Source organism: Geotrypetes seraphini, chromosome 19, assembly GCF_902459505.1.
Source record: "Geotrypetes seraphini chromosome 19, aGeoSer1.1, whole genome shotgun sequence".
In the NCBI taxonomy this organism is placed as follows: Eukaryota; Metazoa; Chordata; class Amphibia; order Gymnophiona; family Dermophiidae; genus Geotrypetes; species Geotrypetes seraphini.
This window is the reverse complement of record NC_047102.1, coordinates 38,982,341-39,010,323: the sequence shown is the minus strand read 5'-3', so window position 1 is coordinate 39,010,323 and position 27,983 is coordinate 38,982,341. Positions and strand designations below refer to the sequence as shown.

General features: G+C 43.3%; 3 protein-coding genes across 10 annotated transcripts in view; 2 read left to right on the top strand and 1 right to left on the bottom strand.

Annotated features, from left to right (window-relative positions):
* LOC117352258 (circularly permutated Ras protein 1-like) overlaps window positions 1-1,044 on the top strand; it is a 108,642-nt gene extending 107,598 nt beyond the window's left edge. For all 7 annotated transcript variants that reach the window (XM_033928606.1, XM_033928607.1, XM_033928611.1 and 4 more), the window contains one exon: window positions 211-1,044. In XM_033928606.1, coding sequence (XP_033784497.1) covers window positions 211-309 — 99 coding nt within the window. In that variant the 3' untranslated portion in view covers window positions 310-1,044. The remainder of the gene's footprint in view (window positions 1-210) is intronic.
* Window positions 1,045-1,695: 651 nt separating this feature from the next.
* Window positions 1,696-27,983, top strand: part of VWCE (von Willebrand factor C and EGF domains) — a 79,244-nt gene continuing 52,956 nt past the window's right edge. The window contains exons 1-10 of one of the 2 annotated variants that reach the window (XM_033928603.1): window positions 1,696-2,268; window positions 3,236-3,400; window positions 8,399-8,499; window positions 11,743-11,832; window positions 11,956-12,012; window positions 13,591-13,710; window positions 18,681-18,839; window positions 21,808-21,936; window positions 23,950-24,066; window positions 26,177-26,299. In XM_033928603.1, coding sequence (XP_033784494.1) covers window positions 3,291-3,400; window positions 8,399-8,499; window positions 11,743-11,832; window positions 11,956-12,012; window positions 13,591-13,710; window positions 18,681-18,839; window positions 21,808-21,936; window positions 23,950-24,066; window positions 26,177-26,299 — 1,006 coding nt within the window. In that variant the 5' untranslated portion in view covers window positions 1,696-2,268; window positions 3,236-3,290. Of the gene's footprint in view, window positions 2,269-3,235; window positions 3,401-8,398; window positions 8,500-11,742; window positions 11,833-11,955; window positions 12,050-13,590; window positions 13,711-18,680; window positions 18,840-21,807; window positions 21,937-23,949; window positions 24,067-26,176; window positions 26,300-27,983 lie in introns of those variants that run through there. The other variant, XM_033928604.1, reaches the window with a different exon arrangement.
* LOC117352262 overlaps window positions 24,355-27,983 on the bottom strand; it is an 80,392-nt gene continuing 76,763 nt past the window's right edge. The window contains exon 3 of the mRNA XM_033928618.1: window positions 24,355-24,855. Within this exon, the coding sequence (XP_033784509.1) occupies window positions 24,642-24,855 (214 nt within the window). The 3' untranslated portion in view covers window positions 24,355-24,641. The remainder of the gene's footprint in view (window positions 24,856-27,983) is intronic.

Sequence of the window (27,983 nt, the reverse complement as noted above, 5' to 3'; positions counted from 1 at the left end):
TGCCCATTTCGGGCCCTAGGCACATGCCTACTTGGCCTATTGGTTAATCCTGCCCTGCCTAAATCTACTAGCACATCTTAGTAATAAGACTCCTTAGACATTTCAATGCCTAAAACAAATAAATAAATAAATAAAATTTTGCAGTAGCCATTTTCATATTGGCTCAATGGTTTTCAATGCTGTAATTAATGGGGTTTATCTTTCTCGTAGGTACTTTCAGATGAATTTGTGAATGTAGTTCTTCGGCTGAAGAATACCAAGAGCCAGATGCTTTGCAGGTCCAAGAGTGAACGGACCTTAAAAAGCTGATCATGAGTATACCAGTGAAACACCTCAATAGACGGCTTGACCTTCCAACGATGGAGGAAAACTTGAGAATATGCTTTCTTCTCTTGTGTTCGAAAAGTCAACTCAGTTCCTTGCCAAAAACGACACTTTTATTTTATTTTTTTAAGAAAACGAAGACCTGAATATTGCAATCTGGAAACCTGTGATCAATGAAATCATTACCCATCCCTGAGAAGTCATTAGCTGAGCTATTTTTGCTGTGACATTAGACACCTAGACCTCAGTTGGATTCAGATGTTGACTTCCAGCTTGGACTGGTTTTTTATGTAGTGGTGTTGGAAAAGAACATTAAGGGCTGGATTCTCTAGGACTCTTCTTCTGTTGTGTGTCTATTGGCAAAGGTGTTGATGAATCAAACCCTACATTTTTAGATTTGCACTGTGATGTAAGACTAGCCTGTGAAGTGAGGGATGGAACTCTATTAGTATGGGCAGGATAGAGAAAGATATAGCATTGTTCCCTCTTTGCAGTCATTGAATGTATGCTGACCAGTTTATGTTCAAAAGCACTCATATGGTCAGCAGTGGCACCTACCGCATAAATATTTAAAGTATAATCCAGACCAGATGTATGTACTATAATACAAGTCCAAAAATCTAGACTGCTCGGGGATTGAGTCAGCCCAGAGTTTTGGATTTTCCAGAATTTCAAGCAGTGCATTTTAAATTCAAATTGAAGGAATAAAGAAGAGATGAACAAGCCAATTTTGTTGATTTATTCACCATCAAATACAGAAGACTTCATTTATCATATACCCTTGGTTTGCGAGCATAATTCGTTCCGGAAACATGTTTGTAATCCAAAGCGGATTTCCCCATACGAAATAATGGAAACTCAGACGATTTGTTCCACAACCCAAAAGCTTTAATATAAAACACTATAAAACAGTCGCTGCATCTTTGAGCATCACTAAGAGTATAAGCTTTCTTCCAGGGTTTAAAACTTTTTTTTGCTATTTCCGTACCAGGTGATTAGTTTTTCAAGGTGCTGTTCTTTTTCCATCAGGTTCCTTCTAATGTCTTAATTTCCTGTGCAGGAAACTGCTGAAGGACGGAGCTCTCAGACTTGAACGATATTGAGCATTACCAGATGTAAGGAGACCTATACATCACTGGGGTTTGACTAGCTTGCTCTTCGGGATCAGCAGGGCTGCTTCCTTTCCACTGCTCCAGGAGGGCTCCTCCCACTGCGCTTGCATTCTCCCCCTCCCCCCCCTCCCTTCCTCCATCATTCTCTCTCACTTGCTGTCTCTGTCCCCTGTGGTGGAAAGCTTTTCAGTGTAACTCTGAAAACAAGAGTTCAGAGGGACAAGAGACCTCCTCTGTGGAAAGTGCATGCATGTGAAGAGCAGGGTTTTTACACTGGCACAAAAGAAGCAGGCAGGCACTTTGCACTGCAGTTCAGAGCAATGTTTACAGCAAAGACTAGCACTCCAGGCTCCTAGAAGGAAGCAAATCCAACTCACACTGCCATACTGGATTCCAGCATTGCTTCTACCTTCAAACTGGATTTCAGGGACAAAAACCCCCAGGGTGCGGAGACCTCAGAGCACTGAAAACCCTTAAAGAGTACAGCAGCTCAGAAGACCCTGCAAAAAGCAGCCAAGCAGGAGACCTGAAGTGAGGAAATAGTCCCTGAAGCACGAGAGAAGATAATAGAACTTTAACACACAAAATTCCTCCAAGAGAGAAGATACCGGAAGGGAGAATCCCCCATAGGGCAGAAAAGATCCCCCCAGGCAGCAAATGGCAACTAAAGAAAGGCTGTCAAGGGGGGGAAAATGGAAAGGATCCATTTTAATGTAGTACCACTGAAACCTCTCATGCCTATAGCTGGAGAAGAGCGTTCTCGTTCCAATGGAGGGGATTCTTTCAGTCCTATAGATGAAATGTTTTCTTCATATAGCTGAAAATTATTCAGGTGCATAGTATGGACTCATTATTTCAGCAGTTGGGGGGTTGCCTTACAGTGCCTATACTTTAGTTCCAAATTTTTTTTAATTTTAATTTTTTTTTTTGGGGTTGGGGGGGGAGATTTCTTATTGTTAGGTATTTATAATTGCTACTTTGAATAGCAATGGCCTCTGAAGTAGACATACTGAAATTGGGTATCTTTCACTCCTTTATATTAGATAAGCATTTTCTTCCCTGTAGCGTGTCTAATTCTTACATAACTCTATAGCTGAGGGGTTCTCAGTCTGGTGGTGTCCGGTTGGAATAGCTGGGTGGGAATCATTCGTTGCCTTTCATTCCAGGTTTTTTCTCGTGCATTTATTTTATTTTATTTTTTAATTGTATACTGTACAATCTAGGGGCGTTTCACAAAATAACATCTTTTACTGGTATATTTTATTCTCTTCTGGAATCGGGGTGTCTATCAGGTATTTGAAATTTTCACTAGTTAAAGTTAAAAGTCTATCAGATCCTTTTAACTGGGCATCTTCTAATCATTATTAATTTTAAGTTTTATTTAAAAAAAATTGATAAATCGCCCATACAGAGTTTCAAGGCAGTATACATTAAAAAATAGGTTTGTTTGTTTTTTACAATGACCTACACATAAAGTATCACAAATAGGACATACAAACTACAATGTCAAATAGGAAAGAAACTTATAAGGTAAGAACAAAAAGGATGGGTATTTTAAAATTTGTTAGCACTGTTAAAATTGCAGTAACTAATGAGGTGGGGGGGTGGCAATCCCTCATTCATTCCAACGACTGGAGTCTACATTGACTGGGTCTCTCGTTCATTCCTCTTGGGCTTTAGCATGTTATATCTTTTTTTGTAGTTTTCTCGATTATATAGGAGCTGGTTTCTATTTGCTGAGGGTCTCCCTGGGCTGTGTTTTGAGTCTCGTTTTCATGCCTGGCATTTCTTATTTCTAGAGCTGAAACCTCTGCTTGCTGTCGTGTCTTCATCGGCGAAGGAGGGTCTGTTGACATGTTTCCGGTGCTGCTCTTGGAGGTTTCCAGTCTGTTTATTTTGTTTTTGGAGACCCAAGGGAGAGCTTACTCTGGAAGGAAGAAACCAACCAACTCGGCAGCCCAGAGGTACAAAAATAGTTTTTACATATCCTTCCTGCCTGAGAGTTCACAGCTTGCCCCAGGCAGAAATATCTCTTTAAGCTGGTGTATTCATTTTTATGAGGTGATTGTATCCTGCGGAATTAGAGTTTCCCTGCAGCACAGTATTCCTACGCACCAGAGGGTGCTGAAAAGTTCTCAGCCCAGTGAAGAAGAGAATGACGTGGAAACGGTTCAACCGATGATCTGAAATAATGTCAAAATGGAGAATTTCATTTCTGCGCCTATGGCACTTGACGAAATAACCCCACCTTTGCCAAAACCGCCGAAGTGGTTTTTAGCGCAGGCTGGTGCGCTGAATGCCCTACGCTGCTCCCGACGCTCGTAGGAATAAATGTCGGCGGCAGCGCAGAGCATTCAGCGTGCCAGCCTGCGCTAAAAACCGGTTTTGCAGTTTTGTAAAGGGGGGGGTGTAAGATAATTATTTTCTCAGCTACAGTGGCAAAATAACGCTCAAGTTTGAGGAAGTAGCTTGGTTGGGCTGAGAATTTTTCAGCACTCCCTCATAGATTACCTGTAGTCTCTGTTTAAATTATGTGAGTCCATAAAAGCAAAGTGTGGTCAGTAATGAAAACTCTTGACCCTGCACAGAGAAAATTGCAATTCAGGAAGAATTATATTGCTAGAGGCTAAAGAGGGCTATTGACTAGAGAAAGTGATTTAATATTGCCATTTATATTTATTTTAGAAACACTGCTCCCAAAGCTGGAAAAAAAATCATTACATTAGTGATTGTCTGTTATGTGAACTATTGATTGGCCAGGAGAACATTGTGGAGGTAATTTTATAAGTGACAGCAGCGGGGGGGCTGGGGGAGGGTGTTTACCCAGCAAAAATCTGGGCAAATGCTGATATACTACAGTATAATTTCGTTATAACAGACTTCAAGGGACCTGGAAAAACGGTCCATTATATCCAGAGTCCGTTATATCCAGAGTTGCATTTTTTCAAAAAACTTTATTTAGGTCAATTTGAAACAACGTTCAATAAATGAACAAAAGTATATCAGCGACATCAATAACAAAACTCAGCAAAACATTCGTACGGCACGAAATGATTGCAAAATCAGAACAGTAAAAGATATTCTAAAGCAGTGTTCTTCAACCACCAGTCCATGGACCAGTGCCGGTCCACAGAAATTTCCTGCCGGTCCACAGGGCCAGCACATGCATCAGGCCCAAAACAGTGTTCCTCACGGTACGATCGATGCGGTGTTATCTTCGAGCCAGCTCCCTCTTCCTAACATTCAGTGCACAAAGCCACGGGCAGTGGCTCCTATGGGCATCCTGCGCCTGAACCGGAAGCCTTCTCTCTGATGTCAGAGGGAAGGCTTCCAGATGAGGCATGGGACGTGCAAGGTGCAATTAGTACTATTATGGGGGCGGGGTCTGAGGTGGAGATTGGGTAGAGATGGGCGGGGTCTGGCCCACGACTTAGCCCAGAGTTCTTCAACCGCCTGTCCACGGACCGATGCCGGTCCACAGAATAATTCTTTTATTTCTGCCGGTCCATAGGTGTAAAAAGGTTGAAGAACACTGTTCTAAAGCATTATATCGTACTGTACTGGAAATAAAAATACTCTTGTCATTTTCTTCTGGGCTGCATTTTGATGCTATATCACCGGCATGCCACGCGCCTTGTAGGCGGAGCCTGCATGTCCGTTATAGCCGAACAAAACTACCGCTAAAAGCGTCTCTGGGGACCAAATTGGTTGTCCGTTATATTTGAAATTCCATTATATGTGAATCCGCTATATGTGGTGATTTTCTATATGTTTATAGTGGTGCACGGCCGGGACCAGCGGACCTTGTCTGCTATAGGCGAGGTTCCGTTATAAGCGAGTCCGTTATAACGTGATTATACTGTAGTAATGTCCATGCTTATGTGGAAATCCAGCACTCACTGGGGAGGATAATGACAAAAAAAGAAAAAAATCCCTGCTTTTCAAACAATTTATAAACAATGTCTTCAGAAAAACAGTTTTATGAGAGACCAGACATAGATCAGCAGCCCCAGCAGTCAGCTTTTCTCCTTTCTTCCCAATCACTGCACTGTTTGAATGACTTATCAGTTATTGAAAAAAATGCTTATCAAAGATTGAAAAAAACCTTATCTTTGCGGGAGCTGAGCAACACTTGTGCGGGGTTTCAGGCGTTTCACGGCAAGCGGCTTCCGAAAACCCGATGTTGATTTTTACAGATGCTGGTCTCACTGTGATCTCATATTCTTCAGTGAACATAAGAAAAGCCTTACTGGGTCATACCAATGGTCCATCAAGCCCAGTAGCCCGTTCTCACAGTGGCCAATCCAGGTCCCTAGTACCTGGCCAAAACCCAAACACCATCCACTGAAGTTAAAACCTGAACCTCACGGGAGCTAAGCATGTGACTTTAAAAAGATGCATGTCAAAATAATAGAAGGCCTTGTTACACAACACCTCACAAACTACCTGGAAAAACATAACCTACTTCACCACTCACAATCAGGTTTTCGAACCAACCATAGCACAGAAACACTTCTAATCTCACTCCTAGATATAGCCCGGCAACATATCAGTAAAGGAAAAAAGATGATACTAATACAACTTGACCTCTCTGCAGCATTTGACCTAGTTGACCACACCTTATTACTACAGATACTCGACGCCATAGGGATCTCAGGCAAGGTCTACAATTGGTTACAAGGGTTCCTCAAATCAAGAACCTACAGGGTAAAATACAACGATACCAAATCAGAGCCATGGGCAAACCCCTGCGGAGTACCACAAGGATCACCTCTCTCACCTACACTCTTCAACCTCTTTATCTCCTCCTTAGGAGCCACCTTAGATAAACTAAACGTCACATCCTTCAGCTACGCAGACGACATCACTATACTCCTCCCCTTCGACCCTTTAGAACCCACCACCACAGAAAAGCTGGATACAACCTTAGAAACAGTAGAAAAATGGATGATGGATCACAAACTAAAACTAAACCCAGAAAAAACAAAATTCCTCCTGCTTGAAAAGGCTAAAACCCCTACCATCACAGAACTGATAATCAAAAACACCAAATACCCAATACAACTTGAACTAAAACTACTAGGAGTTACCATAGACAGATGTTGCACAATGCACTCCCAAATCAACAAGACGACACAGAAAGCCTTCCTAACCATGAGAAACCTACGCAAAATCAGAAAATTCTTCAACCAAACACAATTCAGACTAATAGTACAATCCTTAGTACTAGGTCTACTGGACTATTGCAACTCCCTATATCTCCCTTGTCCAGCCTTTATGATAAAGCAACTCCAGACCATACAAAACACCGCCCTCAGACTAATCTACTCACTTAGAAAATATGATCACATAACAGCTGCCTTCTTAGACTCCCACTGGCTACCCATACAAGCACGAATTCAATTCAAATTCTACTGCCTATTATTTAAAGCATTACACGGCTCTTCCCCATCCTACCTAACCAACCGCTTAAACCAGATCTCCTCAAAAAGACACAGAAGAACCCCTAACCCTTTCACCTTCCCCCCTTTCAAGGGCACACATCGCAAGAAAATGTTCGATAATCTTCTGGCAACTCAAGCAGCAAAACTCAACCAATCCGTCTCCAACCTGCTGACAACATCGGACGACTTCAAGACGTTCCGCAAAGAAATCAAAACCCTGCTCTTCAAAAAATTCATCCAAAAATCCTAACCCCCTTACCTACCACCAGCTCACTTCTCCAACCTCTCACCTTCACCCAGAAAATTCCAGTTACCCAAAAAAAAAAAAAAAAAAAAAATTGCATCCTCACTGGAAAATGTCCAGTAATCTCATCTGAAATGTTTACATCTCTGGAAATGTCCAGTCAATTCTTTTGTAATCCGCCTTGAACTGCAAGGTATAGGCGGAATAGAAATCCGTAATGTAATGTAATGTAATCTTCCTCTTCCTCACTGTGCCCCCCTCCTCTCTGGGCCGGTTCTCTGCTTCCTGCCCACCATTCATGCCCAGATCACGCTGCCCCAGAGGTCGTGTCAGACAAGCCTTGAGCTTGGCAGGGGATTGTGTCTGATCCTTTGTTTTTCTCTCTCTCATCTCTCCACTTGGCTCATACTCTCCTGCGACTCGCTCCGATTTCCTGTCCAATGTGCCCTTTTCTGAATTCGGAGCATCTACCATGATCTGCTCCAGCTCCTTGCCTTCTTCCTCTAGATGAAACATCGGCTCTCTGTCATCCTCATCCCCCGCCATGCTGTGATTCTTGTTGCCCAGCTCATCGTCCATAGGCTCTCCACCTAGTCCTGTCTCCCCCTCGCCAGAATCTCCCGCTAACAATTTAGCATCCAATGCTTCCTGCAGCTGCTGTGTCAACTCAGTCTTCAGCCCATGGCAGTCTAAGCCCTGACGCTGGAGCTCAGCCCGCAGGTCAGCTACCTTTAGCTTCCGGGTGTCCAGCGCGCTCATAGCCACTGCCGGTTCCCCCTCAAAGCTTGTGGGTGCACTCATGCAAAAATTACAAATGCTGGAGGGATGGGGGTGGGGAAGGTACTCATGCGCTGCTGCCGTTAAACCACCCAATCACAGCCAATCACACAGAGTGGCACGGGATCAGACGTTGTGCATCTCTGCAAAGAGGCAGCCATCCAGCAGGAGACCACACTGGACCACCATCACTTTAAAAAGGTATTGGGGAGGGGCACACGGTATATTCAGTCCATAAGATGCACCCCCTTTTCCACACCCTTTTTGGGGGTGGAAAAAGTGCATCCTATGGTCTGAAAAATACAGTACTTTTTTTTTATGTGTCCCCTGATGAAGACAATATAACATTGTCGAAACCTGGATCCTTGTTGGGATATATACAATAAAGGCTTTTTGGACTGTTTTAACATCTCAATTGCCCCCTTTCTTTGTACTTACATAAAAATTATAAGACATGTCGCACAGATTTATGTATTTATACCAACTTCCTTTTCTAGACATCGATTTGGCCCTCATGTTTGTTACTCAGGGCTGGGACTTGGAATTGGATGTTGTCCCGGATGGGCCCCTGCCCCTGGCACTGGGCAGTGCATTTTGCGTAAGTATTTTTGATTTTTCTTGTCATGTGATTATAGGATAAATCCTAAGGTAGACAATGCGAAGAACTGCGCTCTCAGTTCTACAAAGGCCACTTAGGGGAAAATTCTATAAACGGCGTCCCAATTGCAAACTGTCAAACCATCCAATCGGGATGGTTTTCTAAAAACCAACCAACCAAAACTCCAAGGCAGGCCAACTACACTGTAGGCATCTGTTGCAGGTTCAGGGAAGCGTCTAGGGACGCTTAAGCTCACCCAAGGCTGGACGTGGGTGTGGTTTTGCCCAGAAGCGGCCTTGGGTGACTCACTAGGGCTGCAATAGGCGCCTGAAATGTAGGCCATTGAAATGCTCACCTACATTTCAATGAGACACAGCTGTTAAACTGATCATGGTAAGGAAATTAATTAATTTATTAATTTATTCATTCTATTTTCTATACCGTTCTCCGAGGGGAGCTCAGAACGGTTTATATGAATTTATTCAGGTACCCAAGCATTTTCCCCTGTCTGTCCTGGCAGGCTCACATTCTATCTAATGTACCTGGGGCAATGGGGAGATTAAGTGACTTGCCCAGGGTCACAAGGAGCAGCGTGGGTTTGAACCTAGAACCTCAGGGTGTTGAGGCTGTAGCTTTAACCACTGCACCATTTTAGAAATCAAAATGTAGCAGAATGAGCCAAGTATAGGACAATGAAGTCATTGTGACATCACTGATGAGGTTGGCTCTTATTGGTGGAATGAGGCATTATGATGTCACAATACCAGCTCTGGTTATCAGAGGCTGAAGCTTTTCATATTATTATTTATTCAGTTTTCTATGCAGTTATCCCAGGGGAGCTGAGAATGGTTTACATGAATGTATTCAGGTACACAAGCATTTTCCCTGTCTATCCCAGTGGGCTCACAATCTATCGAATGTACCTGGGGCAATGGGGGGATTAAGTGACTTGCCCAGGGTCAAAAGGAGCAGCGTGGGTTTGAATCCACAACCTCACGGTGCTGCGGTTGTAGCTTTAACCATTGCGCCACACTCCCTGCCATAATCAGCTGAGGGGGCTGCGGTAGAGAACCCACCCTCCCCTGTGAAATCAGACAGCAGGAGGGATGCCCACTCCCTTCTGCCACCACCCACTCCCCCCCCCCAAAGCATCGAGAACTGATCCACTCGACTCCTAAACCTTATGCCACACAAGTCACAATATTGAAATTTGCATCTCAGACTCCCAAACGACTGTGTTAACCCTATTGTTTTTAGCTCTTCTTTGCAGTGGCTTACCAAGGGGGGGGCGGGGGGGGCAGTCCGCCCCGGGTGCAGCCTTAGGGGGGGGGGTGCACAGCCAGCCCGGTCCCTATCGCGCTCCCACCCTCCCAGCGAGAGCAGCAAACCTCCCTCCAGTAGCGTCGGCTGTTTCGCGGCTTAAAGCACTTTCCAAGGACCACTAGATCAATATTCAGAGTAGTGAAGACGCAGGAGGATTGCGAAGACCTGAAACGTGACATAAACATGCTCGAGAAATGGGCCGCGACATGGCAAATGAGGTTTAACATGGATAAGTGCAAGGTGATGCATGTTGTAACAAAAATCTTCAACACAAATACAGGATGTCCGGTGCGGTACTCAGAGAGACCCCCCAGGAAAGAGACTTGGGAGTACTGGTCAACAAGTCAATGAAGCCGTCCACATAATGTGTGGCAGCGGCGAAAAAGGCAAACAGAATGCTAGGAATGATTAAGAAGTGGATCACAAACAGATCTGAGAAGGTTATCATACTGCTGTACCGGGCCATGGTACGCCCTCACCTGGAATACTATGTCCAGCACTGGTTGCCATACATGAAGAAGGACACAGTACTACTCAGAAGGGTCTAGAGAAGAGCGACTAAAATGGTTAAGGGGCTGGAGGAGTTGCCATACAGTGAGAGGTTAGAGAAACTGGGCCTCTTCTCCCTTGAAAAGAGGAGACTGAGAAGGGACATGATCGAAACATTCAAGATAATGAAGGGAATAGACTTTGTAGATAAAGTCAGGTTGTTCACCCTCTCTTACCCTCTTGTACCTGCAAAAAAATAGGGAATATACTTCTATCAAGTGAATTTAATTACCAGACCTCAAACACAACCAGGCAGACTTTGGTGCTCGTTCTGTTGTTTAAGAAAAGTTTTTTCATCAGTAAACTGGTGCATTTTAGCCCCTGATGAAACCAAGTGTGGAACAGTTGGGCAGCCATCGGGCATGAAAGATAAGTGCCTTCCTTTTATAGCACAATAAGCACTTTATATTTAAATTTATATAGAGCCTGTTAAAAATGAATTAAAAATGAATTAATTATGCACACGTCACTTTACCAAGACCGATGATGAACACACCACCCCAGTAAGGGCATGAAAAATTTAACAAGTAGTGCCTTGATAGAAGTAAATTTGACCATGTCTCCCCGCTCCTGGCCAAGCTCCACTGGCTTCCGATAATCGTCAGGATCCACTATAAATGCGCCTGTTTAACTTTGAAAATCCTATATGGTATCCTCCCTCCCTTTATCCCTCTTTCTTGGAATTCCTCAAACCCTAATACCACCAGATCCTCCCACAAATTAAAACTATCCTTCCCCTCGCTAAAAGGCATTTTCCACACAGGAAAGCTAGGGACCTCCCTTCACTTCAAAATCACTGAGCTCTGGAACAACCTTACCTCCCCTCTTTGGAACTTGAGCTCTCTCCAAGTTTTCCGCAAACATCTGAAAACCTGGCTTTTCTCAAAAAATGCAAGTCTCCCTCCAACTTAGGAATCAAGGAAACTCTTATATCTTGACATCCCAAGTCCTCTAAATTTTCTTTACACTTCTACCTCTAACCCTCTGTTGTAGTTCCTTCCTATTTCTCCTACTGTAAACCGCGTCGAGCTCTATGAACGTGGAGATGATGTGGTATACAAACCTAAGGATTAGATTAGATTAGATTAGATATTCCCTATTTTTTTGCAGGTACAAGATGCTGGCAATAATCCAGCATTCCCACTAACCAACTATGTATGTGGTTAAAGTTAGGGCAGTGCCCGGTTAATTACCAGGATGCCACACATACCCGGATATTCAATGCTAGAAGCTGTGCATGCCCCAGCATTGAATATCGGGGGTTCATTTAGCCCACAGCTGCTTATTGCCACTTCCTCTCCTGTACAAACCTTTTTAATAGTTCCCATCAGAAACACACAATTATTATTTTTTTCACTTTTTTTCCAACAGCGCTTTGTTCCTTTGGTTGTGGCAATGGATTCTGCATTGCTCCGAATGTCTGTTCTTGCCAAGATGGGCAGCAGGGTATCACCTGTCCAGGTAACCACTGACCACTCAAAGGTTTCTTGATGACAGGGAAGCACATGGTAACCCTTCAGCTGACAAGTTTAAAATTCTGCTGAATGTTCCACCCTCACTGAGAGCAGTTTCATCTCATTTCAGATGACGGCATTGCTGCCGAGTTCCTGGGAGAAGATAGGAATTCAATGACTATCAAAGGTGCTGAAAATGAGAAAATATGCCCATGGAATGCATGGTATTAGCAATGAGACTAGGGAGGGGTAAATTAATATGATTCCATCTATATACAGATTCAAATGTGTGAATATACTGTATATATGTCTTGAATTTATTCAATAATCAAAGTTGGCGTCAACCTGATGTGACCTAGTACAAATCATCAAATGCTTCTGATGTCAGTTTAGAGCTGTGGGTATTTGCGTCTGTGAAAGGGTCCAAACTGAGGGATTTGACCGCAGCTGTGATCGATTCTATCCTATTACTGGTCTTTTTATTCCACAGTTTTCTCAAGAAGCCCTCTAACTGAGGAGAGTTCCAAAGTTTTACATAGTAAATCAATTCATAAAGAGAAAAATCTCCAATCTCTACTAAACCACGCTAGTGGTTTTAGCACTGGGAGCCGCGCTGAATGACCCGCACAGCTCCCTGATGCTCATAAGAACTCAGCATCGGGAGCAGTGTGGGTCATTTAGTGCCGTTTAGTAGAAGAGGAGGTAAGTGTTATTATTTCCAAATAAATACATTTCCAATATTTTTCTAAACAAACAAAAAAAAAAAAAGAATTACGTTGTCTAATTTATAGTGGCAGGTGATTCCAAGTAGATACAGCCTGCTAAGTAAACATATGTTCAAGAAAATGTTCTCTACAGGCATGTCTCATTGATAGACAAGTAAGATTGAAACAATTAATACTCCAAGTAGTAAGAAAAGATCCAGGAATACTCAAACTGTATGATAACTTCTCTGAAAAACCATACAGAGATTTAAAACCAAAACGTGTTCTCTTGAATCTTATTTGTGCTCTAACTGGTAACCAATGTAGCTTAGCCTTAAAGGTGAAGCTCTTTCAAATTTTTCCACATGGGATTACGATGGGCTGCTGAAGAGTTCTCAGCCCAACCAACAATCGAGGGCAAGTTACTCGGACAAGTTCCTCGGAGCATGTCGGAAAAATACGGAATGAAAAAAAAAGTGGAAAATTGTTGGATTAAGCGTATGGCCCTTGATGGAGACTTACCCGACTTTGTTAGTTGGGCTGAGAACTTTTCAGTGGCCCCTCGTATCTAACGAGCTCCAAGGAGCTGTCTCAGAATGGAAATCCTGCCTCTGTGTGGAACAGAGTTGAATTTACTTTAAACCACTTCACAGAGATTCCAGATGCTGAATTGGGGATAAGATAAGAAATGAAGAAAGGAGTAGATATACAGTGGAAGTGAGTGGTGTCTTGTGGGTGTAGACTAAGGAGCGTGTCTTATAGGGAAAAGACTGCCATTTCCAAATATTTAGCTGTGAATGGATTCAGGATGTGCAGAGTTCATACTGAATTGAGTCAGTGTGAGGTTTTAAAGCTAACATGCTTAATGAAAGGGGATAAGCTGAAATGATAGGAATGTAATTAAATTGATTGGAGGTGGGCTATAACTTATGAATGGCACTGAGCAATTAATGGCATCAAACTGTGGTCACTTCTGCAGAGATTTAGAACCTGCGGATCTCCAGAAACTTCGGATGGTGGATCTGACTTGATCTTCATGGTGTCTTCTTTATGTGCTCCAGGGTCTCCTCACTCCTGCCTGTTGGCAATGTGTGAGCAGAGCTGTTTGCTAATTGCTGGCATTCCCATCTGTAGCTGTTTCATCGGATACACGCTTGGCAAGGATGGGCGGAGCTGTTACGGTGAGAGCAGACAATGCCAGATTTGCATAGTGACTTCTAAGTTACCCCTTTCTTGTTTCCTAATTAAAATCATGGTTTCTCCCTTTAGGTGATGAGCAATGTATTGTGCAGCTCAAGCTTTGCTTCTCCTGAAACACAATGACATCAAATTTGCTTTCACTGAAAAATTGGGTGTTCTTGGACTAGTATTTGTGCTCTTCTTTAAGTTATGACTACATCACACCTAAAGGAGCAATTTTCAGAAGCCCGTCTAGGTGCAAAATCCATGGGCCTGCTTAGCATGCAATTTTCAAAGTAAGCCAGTATAGCTTTCTTTTGAAAATCCGCTTATGCAGGCAGACAGACACAATTGTAGTTGCAAATTTTGAATTTGCTTTTCTTCTGAGTGGCGAAAAGAAGAAAAACATCTATGGGCAGATCTTAAAACTCCCATTCTGAAGGTATACTTTAGACCAGGAGTGCCAAACTCAATCACATAAGGGGCCGGAATCTAAAACACAGGCTATGTTGCGGGCCGAATATTTGATTAAGATACTAAGTATAGATCCTTCTTCATCCTCAGACACCTGTGATGCGGTCAGACACTTGTGTGGAGTGCCCTGCTCCAACTTGGCTGTTAAAATGGGACTGGGTCATTCTGCCTGCAAATGGGTACTGAGGCAGTGTGGAGAGGAGCTTGGAGTGGCGCTGGGAGCGGGGCTGTACAGGCAGGCACTTAAATGTGGCACAGTTATTGCGGGCCACAGAAAATGGCCAGGCGGGCCGGATTCGGCCCTCAGGCCTTGTGTTTGACATGTGTGCTTTAGACTGTCACCTAGATCCCCCCCTCCCTCCAGCAATATAAGAAACATTCTCAAAGAGGAAGGGAACAAAAGGAAGGTACTTGCAACCCACTCAGGCCAGCCAAATATTAACGGCCAAAAGCTTGACTAAACAACCAAGTCTTAAGCCCCTTTTTTAAACTTTGCAGATAGATTAGAGCACCTAGAGCTGGTACCCTGGGTGGTAATGGCAGTGGTGTTTAGCCCAGACCACATGGGGATGTCAGAGCCCCTCCCCCAAGGGTCTCTACCCCAGAAGTAAGAGGTCTTCTTGCCCCCTTGTTTGTCACTTTTTTTTCTGTGAAGGCAGTAATAGTGGGCTGTAAAGAAAGGGAACTTTTATATTTTGGTCATGCCACACAATAATCATTTTCCTGGCACACAGACACTGAATCACAGAGTACCGTGGGTGGAGAGAACCGAGAGGATGGCTACCAGAAAAGGTAGCATGGAATATTGCTACTCCTTGGGTTTTGGCCCGGTACTAGTGACCTGGATTGGCCATTGTGAGAACAGGCTACTGGGCTTGATGGATCATTGGTCTGACCCAGTAAGGCTGTTCTTACGTTAAGAGGGTTTATAGTGTAAGGACTCATTATTCAAAAGATTTATACTCCTGATACTCAAAATTTCATTAAACTCCTGTGAAGCCAGAACATTTTATTCACCGCATCTATTTATTCATATTTTGCTTACACGCTATTGTTTTCCATGTTGTGTCCAGGAATGCTTGCTTCTTTTTCATTCTGTCATCGCGGAAGCAATGTCATCTTAGGATTCTATTAAATACACATGGAACTGTGCATTCCACTCACATTCTGCCAGATTGTGCTCATATGCAGACCTATATTGCAGATATTCACACATTTACAGAGTAATGCACATATCTGGCAGGGGCACACATTTGTGTGCAAATATGTGCATTTATGCTGATATGCTGTTTATTATATACGTGACCCCTAATTTAATAATTTATATCTTGCCTGTTCCTAGGCGGATCACACATGATACATACATAATTTTTAATAAATATAAAAGCAAAAGTACAACTTATGAAACAAGCTTTCCATCAAAATACAATATTGCTGAAGATTGGAGGGTGGCCAATGTTATGCTGCTTTTTAAAAAGGGTTCCAGGGGAGATCTGGGAAATTACAGACCGGTAAACCTCACTTCGGTGCCGGGCAAAATGGTAGAAACGATTATGAAAAATAAAATTGCGGGACACGTAGACAAACATGATTTAATGAGACGGTCAGCATGGGTTCAGCAGAGGGAGATCTTGCCTAACCAATTTTCTTGACTTCTTTGAAGGTGTGTATAAACATGTGGATAAAGGTGAACTGGTTGATATAGTGTATCTAGATTTTCAGAAAGCTTTTGATAAAGTTCCTCACAAGAGGCTCCTGAGAAAATTAAAGAGTCATAGGTTAGGTGGCAAAGTTCAGTTGTGGATTAGGAATTGGTTATCAGATAGAAAATAGATGGTAGGGTTAAATGGTCATTTTTCTCAACGGAGGAGAGTAAACAGTGGAGTGCCGCAGGGGTCTGTACTGGGACCGGTGCTAATTATCTTATTTATAAATGATCTGGAAATTGGAACGACGAGTGAGGTGATTAAATTTGCAGATGACACTAAACTGTTCAAAGTTGTTAAAACGCATGCGGATTGTGAAAAATTGCAGGCAGGCCATAGGAAATTGGAAGAAGTGGCAGATGAAATTTAATGTGGACAAATGCAAAGTGATGCATGTTGGGAAGAAATACCTGAATCACAGTTACCAGATGCTAGGGCCCACCTTGGGGGTTATCGCCCACGAAAAGGATCTGGGTGTCATTGTAGACAATACAATGAAACCTTCCACTCAATGTGTGGTGGCGGCCAAAAAAGCAAACAGGATGCTGGGAATTATTAAAAAAGAGATGGTTAACAAAACTAAGAATGTCATAATGCCCCTGTATCGCTCCATTGTACGACCTCATTTGGAGTATTGCATTCAATTCTGGTCTCCTTATCTCAAGAAAGATATAGGGGCGCTAGAAAAGGTTCAAATAAGGGTGAGCCAAGATGGTAAAGGGGATGGAACTCCTCTCGTATGAGGAAAGACTAAAATGGTTAAGGCTTTTCAGCTTGGAAAAGCGACGGCTGAGGGGAGATAGGATTGATGTCTACAAAATCCTGAGTGGAGTAGAAGGGGACAAGTGGATTGATTTTTCACTCCGTCAAAAATTACAAAGACTAGGGAACACTCGATGAAGTTACAGGGAAATACTCTTAAAACCAATAGGAGGAAATTTTTTTCACTCAGAGAATAGTTAAGCTCTGGAACGTGTTGCAAGAGGATGTGGTAAGAGCGGATAGCGTAGCTGGTTTTAAGAAAGGTTTGGACAAGTTCCTGGAGGAAAAGTCCATAGTAATGTAATGTAATGTAATGTAATGTAATTTATTTCTTATATACCGCTACATCCGTTAGGTTCTAAGCGGTTTGAAGAAAATATACATTAAGATTATAAATGAGAAGTAAGAAGGTACTTAAAAATTCCCTTACTGTCCCGAAAGCTCACAATCTAACTAAAGTACCTGGAAATTAATAAAGAAGAGAAAATAAAGATGGTTGAAAAAAAGAAAAATTCTATGTGAATTTATAGGATGGAAATTAAACTGACAGTGAAGAACTGTATGAAAAATACATATGGAATGCAGTTAGAGAGTTATTGAGAAAGACATGGGGGAAGCCACTGCTTGCCCTGGATTGGTAGCATGGAATATTGCTACACCTTGAGTTTTGGCCAGGTGCTAGTGACCTGGATTGGCCACTGTGAGAATGTGTTACTGGGCTTGAAGGACCATTGGTCTGACCCAGTAAGGCTGTTCTTATGTTTTAAAACATGTGATCTCCTATTCCATAAGCTTTGCAATATAAATGACGCTTCAGCAGTTTCTTAAATTTATTCATATCCATTGCCCATCTAATCTGCTTGGGAAGCTGATGCCATGCTAATGGGCCCGTAATAGGAAAGGCACACTTTGTTGTTTCATCAAAATATATCTTTTCAATGTCAGCATATGCAAAAGCCGTGAGCCCTCTGATCTTAATGTATGATGTGGCACATAAATTTTAATGATATACAACTTTATGTATCACGAGGATCCTTTTAACCAAAATACATTCTTGTACTGGCAATGCCATACCAGTAGTTATTTTAAAACTGGCATATGTCTAGCAGTGCTATAGAAATGATAAGTAGCAGTAATAGTAATTGATTGAAAATAAGGACAACCTATTATACGCTTGGCCACAGTATTTTGTATGATATGCATGTAACGCTTTTATCTCCCCTTTTACTAAACCGTGATAACGGTTATTAGCGCAGGGAGCTGCGCTGAATGCTCCGCACTGCTCCCGATGCTCATAGAGCTCCTATGAGCGTCGGGAGCAGCGCAGAGCATTCAGCACGGCTCCCTGCACTAATAACCACTATTGCGGTTTTTTTTGGGGGGGGGATTCATTTTGTGGTTGGTATCCCCAAGTAAAGAGTGTTACTATAATCTAGAGCACAGGTGTCAAAGTCGGTCCTCAAGGGCCACAATCCAGTCGGGTTTTCAGGATTTCCCCAATGAATATGTATTGAAAGCAGTGCATGCAAATAGATCTCAGGCATATTCATTGGGGAAATCCTGAAAACCCGACTGGATTCCGGCCCTCGAGGAGGGACTTTGACACCCCTGATCTACAGCAAAGAACAGGAGAACCAAATCCACAAAACTCAAAGGCGCAAGATACAGAGTGGAAATGTCTTATAATGAGTTCAATTTGTTCTTAAAAAATCCTTTATTCATCAAAAACTCAATGACTCGACCTGTGCATGTTTCGGCCGAAATGGCCTGCTTCAGAAGTTGTGTATAGAAGGAATCCACACTGAAATCTTCTGCAAACAGCCTGGGTTTCAAGTTGTGCCATGCATCTCCTGGCTCTAGGTATAGGCCTCTCCTCACTGGAAATACCTTTGAAAATTGTCATCCCCATGCTAAAAAAGCTGACTCTTGTAGCTACAGGACTGTGCTAGCAAGGTAGAAGAATATTAAGTGCTAGAACAGGAAAGCTGATCCTTTTGGAATCTACCCTCTGTTTTCTTTTGCTGCTGCAGATGTGGATGAATGTATGCGGTATCGTGGGCCAGACCTCTGCCAGCAACAGTGCAAAAACAGCATTGGCAGTTATAGATGTCATTGTTACTATGGATACCAGATTACCTCCAACGGGCGCTCCTGTGTCCCGGTGAAGCAGCACGCCAGTGCCATTGCAGGTAGGGTTGGTAGATTTCCTCTCTTAAAAAAAAAGAGGATGCCTGGCCCCCATTCTGCCTCCGCCCCATTCCTCCCTCAGCCCTGCCCCCATATGGACCCCCCCTCCCCGAGCTCGAAGGCCACATTTGCATACATATTGGAAGCCTTTGTGCATACACGGATGTCAACACAATAACATCACATGCGTGTGTGTATGACATCATCATGGTGACGGCCGCACACCTGCAAACGATTCCAGATGCGGCCTCCGAGCTCAGGATTTCCAAAACCCGGACAAAGTGCCAGGTTTTGGAAATCCCTCTGAGCACCCGGACATATCTGGGTTTTCCCGGACGTATGGTAACCCTAATTGCAGATGTGTTAGGAGTTGTGGAAGCTGCAGGAAATGCATGCAAGAGATAGAGTTGTTATAGGAAATGTTAGCTGTAAATAATAATAATTTGCTCTTTTATAAACTGACAAGGGATGACCAAAGCGGTATTCCAAACAAATACCATACAGTAGACTAGAATAAAAAATTGAACAAAAGGAAAATGGAGGCTGCTGCCAGCAGGAGTTGGTGACCCCTTTTCCTGCCTCTCACCTGCCCAACTGGAATGCTCTTCCTCTACTCCCAGTTTTCCACACCCACTGCAAAAATGAGCAATTTGGACATTTGCATCAAAACTCGACGTAATTGCAATCGATCCATCGCAAGCCTATAACTCAGATGAGGGTTCCCCTTAATTTTAATATTGAAAGGTGTTTAGTTTAGCACAGTATCTTCTCTGCAGCCTTGGAACAATTCTGGAACTGTATGCTACTATGCATCAATGTGATTAGTCTTTGATATGTATTTCTTCACCTTGCTGATATATAAATATATATATATATAAAAAAAAAAAAAATTCTTCTAGTGTGTTTTTCCCAGCAAGAGCTGTAATAGTGCTTGATGTAAAATTTGTTGATAGTCTCAGTTTCTCCTGTTCTCTCTTTCGAAAGCCATTAGTGAATGTAGAACGAAAACCTTGTTCCTTATTGCAATCCAGAATATACTTTTCAAGAAATTCCTGCAAACGATTTAATACCGCTAGCTCCTTCCCACTTCCCAATACAGCATTTTAGGAGACAATTGAAAACGTATTTGATTCCAAGATTCTTAGGAAATTAAAATATTACATTCAACAGTATATGCGCAGGTTTTTAAAATTCTATTTTGTAGACCGCATAGAACGTGACAGTATTGCGTTATATAAATAAATTTTTGTGTTATGTTATGTTGTCTCGTCATAAAGACAGTTAATCCCAATAAATAAATAAATGGTGTGACTGGACATATACGGCCCGATTTTCTGACCACGGGAGGCAGCTCAGCTACCTCCCGCAGTCCATGGCGATCCTGGATATTCAGTGCCAGGGCCATATCCGGCCACTGGCATTGAATATCTGGGTCAAAGTTCACCTTCGCGGTCTTAGTCGGCCAAGCCAATATTCAATAGCTGGTCAGCTAAGGCTTAGCAGCCAAAGGTAAACTTGCTTTTTAGGCAGGTCTAACTAGCCTCTAGCCTTAGCTGGCCAGCCACTGAATATTGATGGTGATCAGCTATGTCACATGACATAGCCAGGCACCAGCCAATCCGGAGAATGAGAGATTTTGACATGCTGCTGCCAGAAGGGCAGGAGCAAAGGGGTTGCACTTCTGCCCCCCACCAAGCCCTGCAGGACCACCAGGGACAAAGTTAGTACCCAAAGAAGATTATTTATTTATTTAAAATAGGTATCATCTGCCTAAAACCTAGGTGGCTTACAATAAAAACATCCAAAATCATTAAACATTTACACGCACAAAAATAAATCATTTGCATCAATACAAATAGATGGAATATCTTTGAGGTCAGCATAGTACAGAAATCCTCCTAAATCTAGAAAGTATTCATTTCAGTGAAATGCCTGGATAAAAAGATGGGATTTAATAACTTCCTAAACCTCAGCACATTCTGACAAAAACATAACGTTCCAGGAATACTGTTCCACAGACCTGGACCAGCCACTGAAAAAAAGAGGATTTTGCTGTATTTACATAATGTATCTCTCTTCTTATTCCCACATTCAATAACATCCGTTTTTCACACCTCATTGTACACCCTGGCTTATATATTTGCAAAATATCATTAATACCTGGGCAGTTTGCCATAGATCCCTTGATGGATCAATTTCAAAATCTTATCATGTATAAGAAGACATTGAAGCTTTTTTAATATAGGGGATATATGATGAAAGTGTGACACCCCCATCAACATGCAAGCAGCAGAATTCTGTGCAACGCAAGTTGTAATTCTGGATGACTGTTCCATTTCATTTGCATGTAACCGCGATGAACCACGATGAGGTATTTGCGGTATATAAAGATTTAATGTTATATAATGTGATGAATATTAGCAGCTGGCCCACTATATGTTTGGCTGACTGGGAGCCGTTTCTAGCTGGCCAAATCGCATTGAATATTGGCCGTATAGAATATACAAGTGGAAAAATAGACAGATTTTCCAGCTGTAGGGACATAGAAAAAAGTTTGTCCGTAAAATTTGTCTAAAGGTAAAGTAAAAGAGGAATGATGGAAATTATTGGAATATACGAGGATTAAGTGGTTGGAAAGTTAGAGGGAACTGGCAAGAGCAAGAACAAATAAGAAGCCGTAGCCTGAAGGAGGAAAGAGAGGGCCATGCAAGAAGGGGAGGGGGGAGGGGAGGGGAGAGGCAGAGAGAGCTGGCATAACTGAACTAAAGTGGAACCAATGAATCGGCAAGGAAGAGTTTTAAGCCTGGACCGCTACCGGCCAGTGCCACTTTAGAAGCAGCTGCGATCGGCCGTGAAGTTTTTGAATTTATTTCTAATTGGTGTCTCTCGGAACCGCTGCTGTGGGTTTCACATTCAGCTCACTGCCTTGCGCCTCCCTCTTCATCTTGGGTGTTCCTCCTTTCTTTTCAGGAGCCGTTAGCCTCTGTGGCGAGTATGGCTGTGATCTGAACTGCAACCACGGTGGCTGTGAGCATGTGTCTCGAGTTTGTCCACTGGGATTTACTATGATTGAGATGGCTAATGGGGTAACCTGTGCAGGTAAGAATTCAAAGTTCCAGTCAACAGTGGTGCATCTTGAAGAGCTCAAGCAGTGAACTGCATATGTGTCTGTAGTCAGTGGTGTAGCGAGGGTAGAAGGCAACCTCCCCCCCCCACGCCATTTTCTCTGCCCCTGCTCCTTCCGCGACCCCCACACACCACACTAACACTCTCCCATTCCCCTATACCTCTTTAAATCTTCGCCAGCGCAGGAAGTTTCTCTAGCCTGCTGCTGGCGCTGGTGTTCGCGTTCCTTCTGATGTCCTGGCTCCGTGATCAGGCAGTGATTTCAGAGGGGAGCCAGGTCAGAACCAGCAGCAAGCTAGAGGAGTTGCTTGCACTGGCAAAGATTTAAAGAGGTACGGGGAAGGGGAAAATGGTAGGTGAGAAGGGAAGGCAAGGCATGGGGGGGGGGGCGGAAAGGTGCCAAAGCCCCCACCAAGATGGCATCCGATGCGGTCCGCCTCTCCACTCCCCCTGCCCCCCTAATTACGCCACTGACTGTAGTAGTGATGGTGAAGTTTCTACCTAAGTTTTCTCTTCTTAGAAGTTTGTAAATTGCCCCCATAATATTCATCTTGCTGGTTTTTATGCTTGGATATTGAGCGTTGGACCACATCTGGATACAGATGCTGAGCATTCGAGTATAAAACAGACTTCAGCAGATATCCAGGTATTTGCAGTATTACAGAATACGGATAGTCTGTGCTTAATTTAGGCACGAGGATTTATATCAGGTTTCAGTTGGTGTAAATCCTCGCACCCCAAATTGGGAATGGATCCCGGCACTAAGCACCGTTCTGGATAGAACTGGAAGTGGTGGGGGGAGGGCAGTGGCAATTTTTAAAAGCATTATCTAGATATAAACTCTGAAAATCCATAACATTTAATGGGAGCAAATGCAAAGTGATGCATGTACTGGAGAGGAATCCAAGCTATAGCTCCATGATGCAAGGTTCCACATTGGGAGTCACCACCCAGGAAAATGATTTAAGTGTCGTTGTCGATGATACATTGAAGCCTTCTGCTCGGTGGGTAGCAGCAGCCAAGAAAGCAAACAGAATGTTGGGGATTATTAAAAAAAGGATGAAGAACAGAACTTGAGGACATTATAACGCCTTTATATTGCTCCATGGTGTGACTGCATGTCACCACATCTCAAACATGATATGGCATAGTTATGTACTCAATGACTAGTTTTTGGTCATTCCTGTTCAAATGCTGTACTTGTTAAAATGTTAATAAAGATGATTGAACTTAAAAAAGAAAAGGTACAGATAAGGGCAGCGAAAATGATAAAAGTCCATAAACCATTCTTAAGATGGATTTGGAGTAATCCACTGATTTCTAGGAAAGCAGCATAAAATCTGTTTTACTCTTATGGCATCTTGCGAGGTACTTCTGTCCTGGATTGGAAACAGGATACTGGGTTTGATGGGCCATCAGTCTGTCCAATGCTTATGCACTTAAGTATATTAATCTGGGTCAAAGCTACTCCTATCTGGATAAGTGTCACTGAATATTGACTCCTGTAATTTGAACAGTCAAGGCCTGTCTGGGCTGATTTGAATCAGACTGGACCAATTTGTTTGGACCAGTCCGGACTAGTTGGGATTGGTCAGGACTAGTGGCTTAAACTGGTCAGAAGTGGTGGCATGGACCAATTAGAACCAGTTGGAACTGGTTTGGATCAGTCATGATGTGTCATGACTAGTTTGGACGAGTCAGAACTTGTTTGGGACTAGTTAGACTAGTGGTTTGGACTGGTTAGGACTGATTGAGACTGAACTGCTTGAGAGCTGTTGCGATGGATTTGGCCTGGTCATTTTGTAAAACCCACAAATAAGCTGCGGCCTATACTTGGGGAAATACGGTAACGTTATTGCTGTGAATATTGGATGAGCTTTTTCTGCCATCGTTTACTCTACTGCTTTGCTGTCTAAAGCATTTTTTCTTAAATACCTTTTGTTCACCGAGTTTGTAACTTAGCTTTTCTATCTCTTTCCCCCTCAGATATCAATGAGTGTTCAACCGCATCCTGTGAGGGGCTTTGTGTGAACACAGAGGGAGGGTATGTGTGTGAATGCAGACCGGGAATGCAGCTGTCGGCTGATAGACATGGCTGTGTAGGTAAGTCTCCACCTGTCCTGCTATCTACACGCTCTGTAGGCTTATAACGCAGATATCTCCAGTATCTATTTACAGTAAAACCTTGGTTTGCGAGCATAGTTCATTCCAGAAACATGCTTGTAATCCAAAGCACTCGTACATTGAAGCAAATTTCCCCGTAAGAAATAATGGAAACTCAGACGATTCGTTCCACAACCCAAAAGCTTTAATACAAAATACGGTACTGTATAAAGTAAAAATATAGAGAGTACAACAAATAAGCCTGCACTTGCAAGACCTCGCTTATTTAGAACAGCCATCTAAACTCCCGCAGCGTCAGAGAGAAAAGAACCATTGGCTCAGTTCTGACACGCGTATGCAGTGCGCACTTGTATTGCAAGGCCTCGCTCGTTTAGAACAATCCGCAGTGTCAGAGAGAGAAGAACCATCGGCTCAGTTGTCAAGTGTGTATATTGTACGTACTCGTATTGCAAGACAACACTCGTTTATCAAGTTAAAATGTAATAAAACGTTTTGCTCGTCTTGCAAAGCATTCACCAAATTACTTGCAGTCCAAGGTTTTACTGTACTTTGGCTTATCCACTTGTCCAACCACATAAGGAGGCAAAGGGCAGCAGGGGAGAAAATAGCGAGCAACCTTCCTCCATGAGCTGGTACTGTATAGCTCTTTCATTACCCTTCTCCACATTGCACTCAAGTCCAGTCTTCTTCTTCTGCAGTTTCCCCTTCTCCTTTTTCTCATCTTCTACCACCATCTTATCTCTCTTACATAGGGTTGTCAGATTTCCTCTGTGAACAAAGAGGACACCTGGTCTTATTCCATTCTTCTCCCAGTCCTATCCTATTCTGCCTCCAGCCTCACCCCATTCTGCCCCCCCCCGCCCCCAAATGGACCTCTCTGAGTTCAGGACCATGCCTGCACATGCGTGGATGTCAATGCAATGACATCGCATGCATGTGTATGATATCATTGTGTCAGATGCCCTCCAGATGCGGCCCTGCGGTCGGGGACTTCCAAAACCTGGACAAACTGCCGGGTTCTGGATATCTCTCCCGGCACCTGAACTGTCCTCTAAAAAGAGGACATGTCCAGGTTTTCCCGGATGTCTGGTAACCCTACTCTTACACCCTGCTGCGCCCTTCCATTTTCCCAGGCCCTGACGTGGTGAAGGATGCCTCTCTTTCCCTCCAGCCCAAACATGGATGAAGGTGTGACTTGTTGTTCCCATGCCCAAAGGCTCTATCCTTTCTTTTCAGAGTCAAGGTAATATAAAGAAATAAAACAAAGGAAATAAGGTCCTCCTACCAAGGCCTTGATTGACGAGCAGGCCTGCCCCTGGAAGAAGAATGAAGGGTTCTGGGGCAGGCCTTAACTCCCCCTCACTGCTGTCAGATACCTATATCCGCTATAACCTCCCCAAATTAGATTGTAAGCTCTTCTGAGCAGGGACTGTCTATTGTATGTTAAAATGTACAGCACTGCGTATGCCTTTCAGTGCTATAGAAATAATAAATAGTAGTAGAAGTAGGCCTGCTATTTTTGCTGCACAGCGGCTGCCCCGAAGATATAAAGTACAACATCATGAAACGGGTGAAAGGGCAGGCACTAACCCTCGATCACCCGTTTTTGGGAAGGCCATGGCTCCTGTGGCCTTCCTCATTCAGACGCCTAAGTGAGTGGATGTTACACTTTTCCCTTCTAGGCTCTGTTCTCTAGTCTTGAGTTCCAGTGGCTGCGCTAGTTTTCTGGAGAAGCAGCCTGTGAGGTCTGGAACATTCATTCATAGGCTATGACCCTTTTTTCTTGATACTTTCATGGGTATCCCAACCTACAAAGACTAGAGAACGATTCTTTTGTCTCTCCATCAAATTCCTCAAAAAATGTATGGAATTATATTGGTGTTTAAAAGGGGGGGTGGGGTGCATTGTATACAGCCTGTATCTTCGTAAGCAGGATATTATTTAACTCCTAATTATTATGGTAAGAATGCAGAACATTTCTGGCTCTTTCTCTCTCCTCCTCCTCCCTCCCTCCCTTTATGGAAACGAGAGGTCCTCCATATCCAGTAGCAATGTTGAGTGCCCTGCTGCTGTAGCATTTCCCTTTCAGATATTGATGAGTGCTCGGAGAGCCGATCCCCCTGTCAGCAGAGATGCAAGAACAGCGTTGGTAGCTACAGGTGTTCCTGTGGCCCTGGATTCCATCTGCATGGCAACGGACACTCCTGCATAGGTAAGCAGGTGAAAGATAAGATCCAGACTGGCAGACAGTGGCATAGTAAGAGCTGGAGGGGTAGACCACCCCAGGCGCCGTCTTTGTGGGGGCACCAGCACCTCTCCGCTCCCCCGTGCCACGTCCGTGCCCTCCCTTCCCCGCCCCCCCTCCATACCTTTTTAAATCTCCTCTGGCCTGCTGCTTGCACCGGCCTGGCTCCCTCTGAAATCACTTCTGGGTCGCGGGGCCAGGAAGTGATATCAGAGGGAAAGCCAGCACAAGCAGCAGGCTGAAGAAGCTGCTTGCGCTAGCAGAGACGTAAAGAAATATGGGGGTGGGAGAGAAGGGCACAAGTGTGGCATGGGGGGCGCGAAGGAGAAGAGGGAGGGTGAAGAGGAGGGAGCGGTGGAGAATAGGGCGTGGGGGGTACCACTGCCCCGACGCCTCCTACCCTTCCTACGCCACTGCTGGAAGATTCTATAAAAGATGCCTAAAGTTAGGCTCGCCTAGCTGATCTAGTCACCTAACTTAATCCCTCTTTTATCAAGCTGCGCTAGAGATTTTTAGCGCAGGCTGGCGAGGTAAATGGTCCGATGCTCAAAGGAATTCTATTAGCATTTACCATGTCAGTCTAGGCTAAAAACGTCTAGCGTTGATTGATAAAAGTGGCCATTAATTATTTTAAAAGCTTAATTGGAGCCGATAACAAGCAAATAGCACCTCATAATTGGCTTAAATTAATATTAATTAGATGGTAGGCACCTAACTCGGTAGGCGCCTACCACTTTCAGGTAGATGCCTTGTTCAAGGCGCCTACGCCTAGAACTTTTGGTTATGGCGGTATAAAAGAATACAGTTATTATTATTATTACCAGAGAACAGGCATAGTTAGGGGTGGATTGTGGGCGTGTTTGCATGTATGCACCTGTTTTGGATTTAGGAGCCGCTCTTTAGGCCAAAAAAAACCCCTGGTATAAGTTGGGTGTGCCTAAAGCTTAGATGCTTACCAGCAACTAAGTTCACTTCAGGCACGATTCTATAAACAGTGCCTAACTTATAGAATCAGGCCCATCATTTACATGAGCACTGAGAGAAATGGAATGGTGATCCTTCATCTTGCAGTTGGCATGGCTTAGTCAAGGCTGCCCCCACCCACGTGCATCCAATCCCTGGTTGTCTGGAGGATAAAGGTTGAAATTCCCCACCAATCTCATGTGGCTCCTAAATATGGTAAAATAAAAATAATATATATTAAAAAAAAATCCATAAAAGGAAAAATATACAATCTTTTTTTATACAAAACTAAGGCAAATCCATCTAGCCCACAAAAAGCGGAAGAAAAGCCTTCACAAAATTTTAGGAAAGTATTTAAGTAATCAATATGGGAAGACCTACTCCCCCGCCCCATATTTTACATGGGCGCCATTTATATTATTTCCCTCTTATCTGAACCCCCCCCCCCCCCCAAATCAAGACAAGTTAAATTTTTCCTTTAAGAAATGATTCTAACTGCAGCGGATTCCAAGAAACGTAATCTGTCTCTTGGATATGTAGGAGACATTGGCAGGGAAATTTCAGGAAAAAGTTTGTTCCTATCAACTTATAAAAATTTCAAAGCGATTTACAGTTAAAAACTAGGGTAAAAACAATCAGGACATACAAAACTAAGACAAGACAAGGTAGAACTACAATTGTAATAGAA